This window comes from Siphateles boraxobius, unplaced genomic scaffold (genome assembly GCF_051911475.1).
Source record: "Siphateles boraxobius isolate OS27281-9 unplaced genomic scaffold, OSU_SipBor_1 135, whole genome shotgun sequence".
Lineage (NCBI taxonomy): Eukaryota > Metazoa > Chordata > Actinopteri > Cypriniformes > Leuciscidae > Siphateles > Siphateles boraxobius.
In genome coordinates, this window is record NW_027508739.1 from 433413 (window position 1) to 444617 (window position 11205).

Here is an 11205-nt window from a genome sequence, read left to right on the forward strand (position 1 = left end):
CAAGTCCTGCGTACACTTGATACCTATAACTGCATTAACATATTATATAGTTAGTATATGCAAATTAATAATTAATATATAGCTACACGTATTTGTATAGCCTATACCTAGCCTATATATAAATAAATATAAAAGTATGCAGTGTATAGAAAATTTCACAATAAAGTAAGTTGCTGCCTTACATTTTTCTGTAATTTTAAATTTTTAAGCCATTTCAACTTAAATAACTGACTAAAAGAACTGCTGAATCTTGTATGACATATATATATTTTTTTTAATTGCTGAACTTATTTTGATGAGTTAAAGCAATGTAAAAACATATGTTGTCATAACTTATTGATCAAATCATTTTATATATATATATATATATATATGTATATATATATATATATATATATAATGTATTTATATGTGTGTGTGTGTGTGCAAATAAATTAAATAAACATTCATAATGGAGAGTACAACTTGCATTATAGATAACAGTGTATAGAATTTTGCACATGATATGAAAAAAATCATCATACTTTATTACAAATCAGAATAAAGACTACCTTAGCCGAAATATCCATATATGGTGTGATGGCGTCATATCCTTGTAATTTGAATATCCGGTGGGCGGCGCGGTGTAGCTGTACGGGACGGGAGTAGTGGAATTGATCCCGGCTGACAGAATTATGTTTTAACCGCTTATACATGCCAATCAAATTACTGTCCCTTCACAGATCAAACTTCCGGTAAGTGATCTATGAGACTTTACGTTGTTTCGGTCAGTTTAAAAATGTTTCAGATCAGTTTGCGCAGACGAAAACTATGCAGTTCTCAGGTATTTCCTCGGATGAAGTCTTTGTAGGAAAACTCTGTGATTGACTGTTTTCACATCCAATGAGAGGGAGAGTAGAAGAGGACCCGCCTTATAATTTGTCTGTTGAACCAATCAAGAGCTAGAAGAGGCGGGCTCTCGCCTATAACAATAAGGAAGGGGTGGTGTCTCTCTCCGCGGAATGGGAAAGTGAAAATCTCTTTATTCAATTTTACAACAGCTTGCTTTATACTTTTAGTACATTTTAGTAATGTAGTGTTGTTTTCTGTTTCTTACTGATACTGTTGTCCTTACAAAGAAGTGCTGTGGCTGACGGTACCATGGTACTTTTACTGTGTACCATAATAGTAAATGATTATTCATATTCAATACTGTGGTATTTACGTTGTACGTCAAAGAATACCATATTACTATCATGGTTCTTTACCTAAAAACATGGTATTATCATATAGATGGATGGATGCACACAGTTGATCACAATTTAAGGTGCATTTAATTGGATTTTATAATAATATGTATGTATTTAGGCTATAATATGTATTTATGGTAACAGTGTTACCTTAACACCTTACAATAAGGTTCACTAAGAATGAACAATACTTCCTCTGCATTTATCAATCTGTTAATATTAATTTCAACATTTACTAATACTTTATTAAAATCAAAGGTTGTATTTGTTAACATTAGTTAATGAACTGTGAACTAACATGAACAAACAATGAACAGCTGTATTTTTATTAGCTAAAGTTAACAAAGATTAATAAATACTGTAACAAGTGTATTTCTCATTGTTAGTTCATGATAGTTAATAGACTGACTAATTTTAACTGATGGACTTTATTGTAAAGTGATACCGTATTTTTAATATATATTAATAATGTATGTACTAATAATATTTATTATTAATGTATGTTTCTATTCTTTTGTGTGTTTGCAGTCTAGTTCTGTTTCTTCTTCTAGAACACTAAAGTCATGGCAGCAAATAAGAGTAAAAATCAAAGTTCGCTGGTCCTGCACAAGGTGATCATGGTTGGCAGTGGCGGCGTGGGGAAATCTGCTCTCACACTGCAGTTCATGTATGACGAGGTGAGTTCATCACAGTCTTCATTCAAAATTATGCCATTTACTGTCCTTCATCTGCTCTATTATGATTATCACTTGTTCATCACAGTCAGAAAGAGTTCCTTTATTTACTTTCCATCGTCTTCTCTATGTCTGTTATGACTATTACTTGTCTAATATGTGTTGCTCAGTTCGTGGAGGACTACGAGCCCACCAAGGCTGACAGTTACAGGAAGAAGGTGGTCCTGGATGGAGAGGAGGTGCAGATTGATATCTTGGACACGGCGGGTCAGGAAGATTACGCTGCCATCAGGGATAACTACTTCCGCAGCGGAGAGGGGTTTCTCCTGGTGTTCTCCATCACAGAACCAGAGTCCTTCAGCGCCGCGTCAGAGTTCAGGTCAGGACGTCCTGCTTATCTGCTGTTCTAGTGCCTTTACAGACGCTCAGTTCAGTCCCAGCGTGGAAGAAGCACAGTTACCGCACTGTATGTTCTCAGAAAGAGCAGAATGATGTTATCATTACGCCGGCATCCTGCCCACAACAACACTCTGATGGAAACAAAATGAGTCGAGCTGTAAGATATAAGACGTACTATAAGTTAAAACTGCTAAAAATCAAGATGTAAGCTGACATCATATTTATTATCATCTGTTCCTTCAACAACTGACATTTTATTTATGAGTCAGGATTGGAAAACCGGGATATATGAGAGAATTTTTAAAGAGTGATTATGTGAATATTATAATGACACTCCTAGTTTCTGAAAATAAAAGTGTTAAAAAATTATCAGCTTTGTCATTATAGTAGAAGAACTAGAAATATTTTGGTGGATGTATAAGGGCTAGACCTGGAAAAGTCATACATTTTACGAATACGTTAACAAATGAGTACTGTCAAAATTAATTCGATTAATCGCATTAACATAAAAGTTTATGTTTATATAATATATGTGTGTATGTGTATTATTTTAAATTTTTTACACACACACACACATATATATATATATATATATATATAATGTATAAATATGTGTTGTGTATATACAGTATACACATGTACTAATATCATATACACATTTAAATATAATAATATATACACACTATAATGAATATAGGTTTTTATAGTTATATCAAACTGTAAAATATTTTATTGGGTAGAAATTGCTATTTGTGAGTAAACAATAATAATGATAAACCTGTAATGGGGTTTATGTGCAAAAAAATTGTATATTGTAAAACAGGAATAAATTACATTTTATTTGATTGAAAATACAACAACTAAGAATCAGAACTCAGAATTATAATTTTTTAAAAGAAATTGATACTTTTAATCATCAAGGATGCATAAAATTGATCAAACGTGACATTAAAGACATTTATAAGGTGCTGCTGTAAGGTAAGCTATAAATGCTGTTCTTTTGAACTTTCAAAATGAACAAATCTTTTTTCGAGTCATTTCATTCATTCAACGAACAAAATGACTTGAAAAAATATTTGTTAATTTTGAATGAGTCTTTTTCCGAGTCATTTCGTTCATTCAACGAATGAAATGACTCGAAAAAAGATTTGTTCATTTTGATGAATGAGTTCAAACAGGAGAGTCACGAACGCGCATCACAGAACAGAGCAAGGCGAGCATTTGTGCTTATAAAACTTAAACTCTTTTATTTATTTTTGAAATGACCGATCATTTCGCAAGATAAGACCCTTATTCATCGTCTGGTGTCGTTTAAAGCCCTTTGAAGCTGCACTGAAACTGTCATTTGGACCCTGAACCGTTTGGTACCCAGTGAAGTCCATTATATGGAGAAAAATCCTAACTTTTTCATCAAAAACCTTAATTTCTGTTCGACTGAAGAAAGAAAGACATGGACATCTTGGATGACATGGGAGTGAGTAAATTATTAGCAAACGTTTTTTAAAAAGTGAACTAATCCTTTAACGCTAACGAACGACGTTGACGTACAATCTTCTTCACTGCTTCTCTAATTGCCGCCTGTAGTAACTGGCTAGCTGCCAAGACAGACGCGCTAGATGACGTAGCCTACGTCACGTCACACGTCCCAGAGCCAATGATAGCGCATTCTACACACAAGAGACACCGCCCACTCTGTGCACAACGCATAGGCTATTTCAAGTGGAGAGAAAAAAGTAAATTGAACATACATATTCACGTAGCCTTTCGAAAACCGGGACATTCAGTGTCCCGGGAGAGTGGATAAATTTCTCGGGACAGGTTGTTAAAAAGAAGGACAATCCCGGTAAAACCGGGACAGGTGGCAACCCTAATCACAGTTTCCACAAACATATGAAACTGTTTTCAACATTGACAATAATCAGAAATATTTCTTGAGCATCAAATCATCATATTAGAATCATTTCTGAAGGATCATGTGACACTGAAGACTGGAGTAATGATGCTGAAAAATTACACTTACAATATATTCCCATAGAAAACAGCTATTTTATATTGAAATAATATTTCACAGTTTTTAGGTTTTTTTTTCATCAAATAAATGCAGCCTTGGTGAGCATAAAAGGCTGCTTTCGATAAAAAAAAAAAGTAATCTTTTTTAACGTGTTTGTAGAGAGATTGTCAGTAGCATCTGTGCTGTGTTAGGATCATATTATATGTGTTTCTGATCCGCACAGGGAGCAGATCCTGAGAGTGAAAGCAGAGGAGGATAAAATCCCTCTGTTAGTGGTGGGGAATAAGTCTGATTTGGAGGAAAGGAGGCAGGTGTCTGCGGACGAGGCCCGAGCCAAAGCGGACGAGTGGGCCGTCCAGTATGTGGAAACATCCGCCAAAACTCGAGCCAACGTCGATAAGGTTTTGTGCCTTTAAAATCCCGATCCTCTCAGAATACATGATGGTTGTGAGTGCGTCAACTGGGGTTTGTTGTTTGCAGGTGTTCTTTGACTTGATGAGGGAGGTGCGGGCGAAGAAGATGTCTGAGAACAAGGAGAAGAACGGAAAGAAGAGTGGAAAGAAGAAGAAAAGCCTGAAAGAGAGATGCACACTGCTTTGAGCTTTCCTGGACTGAGACGTTCCTCTGATGAAGAGGAGACCAGATCTTCATCCCTCCTCCTTCCTGTTTTGATGCCAAATACAATCGAACCAGAACTGCAACTCTTTCACATCTTTTTGCAAGTTTCTACAGGTTTTCCCATATCAAATCAGTAGTTCAACTCTGGAATATGGAGCTGTAACATTCCTTGTTCATTGGACCTCATTCATGAAACACAAATAGAATAAGTTTTTAATTAATGCGACAAACTATTTAAAAATTAATTCTGCGTGTGTTTCATGAATTTCTTTATTTTTCAATTTATCACACATACACATAAAACATTTGCTTTTTGTGCTAAATACTCTATTTTATATGCCTTCCCTTCCTTAAAGGCAAAGGACATTATATGCAATGTTTGTTTGTTTGTTTGTTTTGAATGCAGTAAAGCATTATTATGCAGCTTAACACAGCTGAAAGAGTTCGTGAGTTTTCACACTATGCAAACTCATGAAATGGTTCACACAATAGACAATTTATATTTTTGTAATCAAACCACTTTGTCTATGTTTCATGATTTCTCTGCCTGGTGATTATCGACCAAATAAACCTTCTCTGATTTTGTTATGAATCTCTTGTGCTTCACTGAAGCGAATGCCGTTCTGGTTTTGTTTTGTGTCTCAGTGCTGAAGAAAATGCTGTAATTTTGTGTTACACTCTTGTTTCTGCGTTTGATGACCTCCGGAGTTTTGACAAAGGACGGCAGCAGGGCCATAAGAGTTTATGAGAGCAGTAAAAAGTGTCCGGAGGCAATCAGTCACCTTGACTTTGAATGTGAGAAACCGTCTATTCAGCATTTAACACCCCATTGTAATGCCCTTTACTTGCGCATGCTCAGATCTGAGAATGCTGAGACATTCAAGAGCCAAGCAAACTGGATGATGGGACAATGAAAAAATATTACAGTAAGAAAATTCACTAACCCCACACTTCAATTGTGCAACAGGTTAAACTACCTTTCGTGATGAGAAATAAAGGGGTGGCACCACCCGGCATGGAAATTTGTTAAATTGTTTTCCTTTGTTGTGATTATATATTAATATACTTTTTTTCCAAACATCTTTAGTGAAATTAGTGAAAATAAAATACTTTAGGAGAATGACTAGCTGTTTTCGCCCAGACCAAAGGTTAACTTTCGCCCAAATATTAGTGGCCTATAGTTCCGCCTTGGTGAAAAACAAGTTTACTCCAGTCATTTCACTCAGCGCCCATGTGACCGTGTTTACAGCTGCTGTGGGAGGGATGGTAAAGTTGACATCTTTTCCACCCAGCACCAGATGTCATTTGGACGTTGTTTTTTGGGCTAAATCAAGTCGTCCAGTCAGGGTCCTCGTTTAGCCCAAAAATAGACTGGAAAATTAGGCTTCCTTTGGTCCGTCTGATTTGGTCCAAATTTAGGCCAAAAATAGACTTTGAAAATAAAATATATTCATGCCTTATATCATGTAGCCTATAGCCTAGTTTTTAATCAGTGTTTTGCTATTTTATTTCTACACCACGTTTACCATTTCTAAAGCTTTATTATATTATATTATAGGCTATTATATTATAGTTTTACATTCTCAATCCTGCTTTCATGTTCTCATTCGATTTACAGTTTGATGATGGCCACAGGCCTACTATCCACTTAATAATGTATACAGTTTCAGGATATTTGATCTGATTATCAAATAATTCACTCCATCAATTCTACATTTATGCAAATACTGCGTGACTTCTGCGCGCGCGCTGAATTTTCGAGTCGCATTTGAACTGGAGCTGAGGGCGTTGCTATGGAAACCGGGCGGGAGCTCAACTGACACAAGCAGCAAAACTCTCTCTCTCTCTGTTGTTTTCACTACTTTCAGGTAAGTCTAGTCCCTACAATTACACAAATATTACATACAAATCTTTCTGATACTTTCACGTAAATTACACGCTCCGTTGAATATTTACTTTATAGAAATGGTTTAAAGTGTTTTCGAAAAAGTCCGTTAGCATCAACCGTTAATATGGTAGCTGCTAGCTAACGTTAGGTCTGACTGCCGTTATCAATCTCTATATTGTCTCCCTCTTTTTGAAAGTTGTGAAAATATTATTGTGGATTTTTTATTTTGCTATTTGAGAAAATGGGAACACAAAATATATTTAATGTATTCTCTCATTCACCGCTAATTTATATTTAACCAACTATGACTGACGACTTTTAAAAAACAGAAATGTGAAAAGGGTCTATTTCAGTCATTCAAGGACAGCTCTTAAACGTTATCTCATTGAATTAGGAAACATCAAATTCTCCAAAGATGCTTACCAAGCTTAACTTACGCCTAAACTTCATATTTGAAATCACCAATTAAATCTGACAACAACTGTCAAATAAATTTTGTTTCTAAACGCTCAAATCTTGACAAAAAAAGAGAGAAATGTTTAGGCTGGACCAGCCACTGCGCATGTGCAGTAATAAGAGCTCGTCTTCTTGGGTAGCTGCAGTGACGCATTGACTTTTTACCATTCGGCGATTGGCTCTTTTATTCAGAAGGCTGGACTTACTCCGCCATTTCACGTTGGCCTCGGTTTGCACAGTCTTTGTCTAAAAAGTTTGCAGAAATTAATTTTCCACCGCTCACTGAGGTAAATCTTACATTGTATTTCACAAGGAATGATATATATATTTCGTTAAAGCTGTTTAATGATTAACTGTGAAACATATAAACGTTTAGTTGACATTAAATGCTCGTAATATTCACACACCCTCAACTTCAAACTTAAATCTGTACTTTTTACTACACATCTTTTTACTTTTGTTTGACACCATCATTTCTTACTAATATTAACTATAGTTTTATTCAGGGGTGGTTCTAGGGTGAGTGGATATCCGGGGCTTAGCCTAGAGAAATCCATGTATGTGTCAGGATACAAGGAATACACTTTAAATAAAGTGATTAATATTTGTTTTTTTGTTTTTCTTTAATTGTTTTTTTGTTTTTTTAACAAGGTAACTCTTTCTGGCTTACTAAAATTAAAAGTCACAATGTCACACAGAGTTGAACTGAAACATCAATCCACCCTCATCAACAAAAATGCAATAATGCATTCCAAAGTAAGAATACCAAACATTCCACGATGCTATTTACAAACAAAGGGAACAGAACAGGTCAAGTTCTACATCAGGTCAAGTGCAATTCAATAGCAATTACACAGCACTTACAATTTACATAAATAATCGTATGAGGCTAATGTATCAAATATCAAATTTGGAATATAGAAATATGAAATATTGAAAACATTAGAATGGTACTTTGCCACTAGATGGCGGCAAGCCACTGCCTTAATTAGTGAGTCGGTTTATTTGATCGATTCGTTCAAAACAGATGATTCATTAGCCATTTTTCCATCCACACCTTTTTATCCGAATTAAGTGATATCGAATGAAAAATGCCTTATAGAAACAGTAAAATACGATTAAATTTCATGAATATCGACTCAAATGAAATACGTTCGGTCTCATCGGATTTTATCTTGATCGATATACGGCAAATGCGATAAAAGCTGATGGAAACGTTATTTGCCGAATAAATAATGAATTGCGATTAAGTTTTAGGCCCTTTTATGGTTGCAACACGCCACAAAACATAGAATAAGACGAGTTAATTTCCGGCCAGTATTCCCGCTCTGTTTGCGCACACATGGCGGATGTCAACAAAGACAGATGTAAGTGGACAAAGCAAAAAAATGCTTCAACCAAAGGGTTTCCGTGAAGTGTCTCTGAACCACGATCTCCCAGAACTGATGGAGCGCTGTCGTTCCCACACCACAGGCTGCCTCCGTTGTCGTCGGGCATTTATGTGCATCTGCATCATCATAGCAATGTGTTTATAGCGTCGTTGTTTTCTTATGTTAGGTTTGCTTGTTATTACGTGGCTTGGTTGAATTCTAATGTAGAATGCGGTGTTTTATTTCTTGTTAACAGACTGCGGAGCTGCTAAGTATAACACACCGTTGCCATGGACGCAGTTCAGAGACGGAACAGACTATTTTCTTTAGCAGAAGCACTACTCGTTTTAAATCAATAAACTCCTTTTTAAGTTAATATTTTGTGTAAAGTTATTGATTTATTTGGTAGGTAGCCATGTAATAAGCAGGATAATGTATAGCGAGGCGGTTGTTAGCGAATACAACCCCTTCAGGCTAACAACCGCCTGGCATATACATTTTCCCTTACATATGTCGCTATCAGCTGGCACATAAGCACTATTAGGCTCCGTTTTGTCTAGCAAAACTTTGTTCGCAAAAGTTTGCTTGAATGTTGTTCGATTCAGTGCGAAAATGAATGGAAACACCTTAAAATGTCTCAAATCAATTCGATATACCAATTTGATCGCAAAACAGCATGTGACGTCATTACGTACAGGTTTTTATTCGCTTTAAAGCCGTTGGATGGAAACACACTTTCACCAGCTTTATTCGCATGAGTTTTTTTACCGAACTTCAGATAATTCGGTTGACAAGAGGATGGAAACATGGTAGAAAAAAAGTAAGAAATGTTTTTTGAATAGCGGGGTCAGTGAATCGTTTACAAGCAAATTAATTCAGTAGGCTAAACACCGTGATGCTTTGTTTGAAACCATTTTCGTTACCGAATATTTTCTTTACTTTTATTATCTTTTTTATTTAATTGTTGCCCTGACACAGGCAGGCCATGCTAACCAAACATATAACGCTCTAATTGTGTGTGTGTGTGTGTGTGCGCGTGTGCACGTGTGTGTCCTAAAGACTATGCTGCGGAACCATTAACTGTTAGACGATCAAAATGTAAATCAGACACAATTTAAAACCGGATAAGAAATATAATACTATGATTAAAAGTTACAGATACCAGCTGAAGCTGTTGTATCTTGTTTTAGTGCTGGCTGGGGGTGTCTTTTTTTTTAAAAGAATTTTGATATACCCATTTTACTAACTTACACATCAACAAACCGCCTGGCTCCAAAATATCTAATTTCATTGGCTGGATGATTGTACAGACGCCGAACTTCTCATCGATGGTTGGCCAGTTTACATGTCAGTCAGAAGCACTAGCCTGAGTGGGCGGTTCTTGTCGGTTGTGAATGTGAACGCGTATATTGACGGACACTGTAGATGTGAGAGTCGAGAGATATATACTCAGTGATGGTGCGTACAATGCATGGTAATAATAACATTCGGGGCTTTACTGAAAACATTCGGGGCTCCAGCCCCCTTAGCCCACCCCTAGCGCCGCCCCTGGTTTTATTATTGTAAAAGTGTAGTAACCATGTTTTTTTGTGACAGATTGGTTATCATTTGTATAACCTCAGTTTTACTACAAATATGGTTAAACTATGGTTAGTATTGCAAATCCATGGTTAATTTGTGGTTACCATGGTTTGTTTTTGTTTAATTTCAAGTTCAAATTTATTTATATTGTACATTTAAAAACAACCATAGTTGACCAAAGTGCTTAACAATGTCAGTATACATTTGTAGTAATTTTCATAAGGGTTTTTAATGGCAGTGATGAATAATGAGAAGTCAGAGAGTCTGAGTCTAAGATGTGAAGCTCTCATGATAGACAGAAGCTCTTTTGATAGTATTTATTATCTTTATAATGTGCCTGATGTTATAAGCCACATCCTGGTATTGTTAGGAGGATTGAATGATGAACCACTGATGTAGATGAATGCATCTCTCTAATAAAGAACGCCATGTTGAACTGTCTGTACAACCCTTAACAGGAGCCGCGAGACGCCAACAGCTTTTAGGACATCTTCCCATGAGAAGATGATGCCCAGCAAGTCAACCTGCCAGAAGCTAAACTGACAAAAAGCCTTCAGGAATCGACCTTGTAAGCAGATGCTCTGGTGGAGAGATGCAATGCCCACAATGGCCTGAAGAAATCCGGGAAGAGCTGGTGTTTCACAAAAGGATATTCACTAAGTTTCCTTTCTCTTCAAAACTGCATCAACCAGCTGTTGTTCAACTACAGGTACAAAACAACAAGTGACCTGAGCAGTAGTATTGTGCTACTATTTAACTCTTCACATAGAAGAGCATGTATCCGTTCTTCCCAAAGTTACTTGATGCCTTTGACCAGCTTGATCTTGTGATGCTGGCGTCACTGCACTCCAGCCAATCAGAGCCTCTGAAGTCCCGTACGTGACAGATGTAGACAGAGGAACTTTAGCATGAAGCTTAATGAGTGAATGAGATGACTGGAAATTTAGAAGAAAGTCTAACCACAATACAAACTGCTGCC

General features: G+C 36.3%; 1 protein-coding gene across 1 annotated transcript; it reads left to right on the top strand.

Moving 5' to 3' along the window:
• The first annotated feature begins 595 nt into the window (after positions 1-595).
• On the top strand, positions 596-5523 carry ralbb (v-ral simian leukemia viral oncogene homolog Bb (ras related)). The gene is made up of 5 exons (XM_077229777.1): positions 596-734; positions 1758-1906; positions 2074-2282; positions 4537-4714; positions 4794-5523. The coding sequence occupies exons 2-5, from the start codon at positions 1793-1795 to the stop codon at positions 4911-4913; spliced, it is 621 nt and encodes a 206-aa protein (XP_077085892.1). The 5' UTR covers positions 596-734; positions 1758-1792; the 3' UTR covers positions 4914-5523.
• Positions 5524-11205: the final 5682 nt, after the last annotated feature.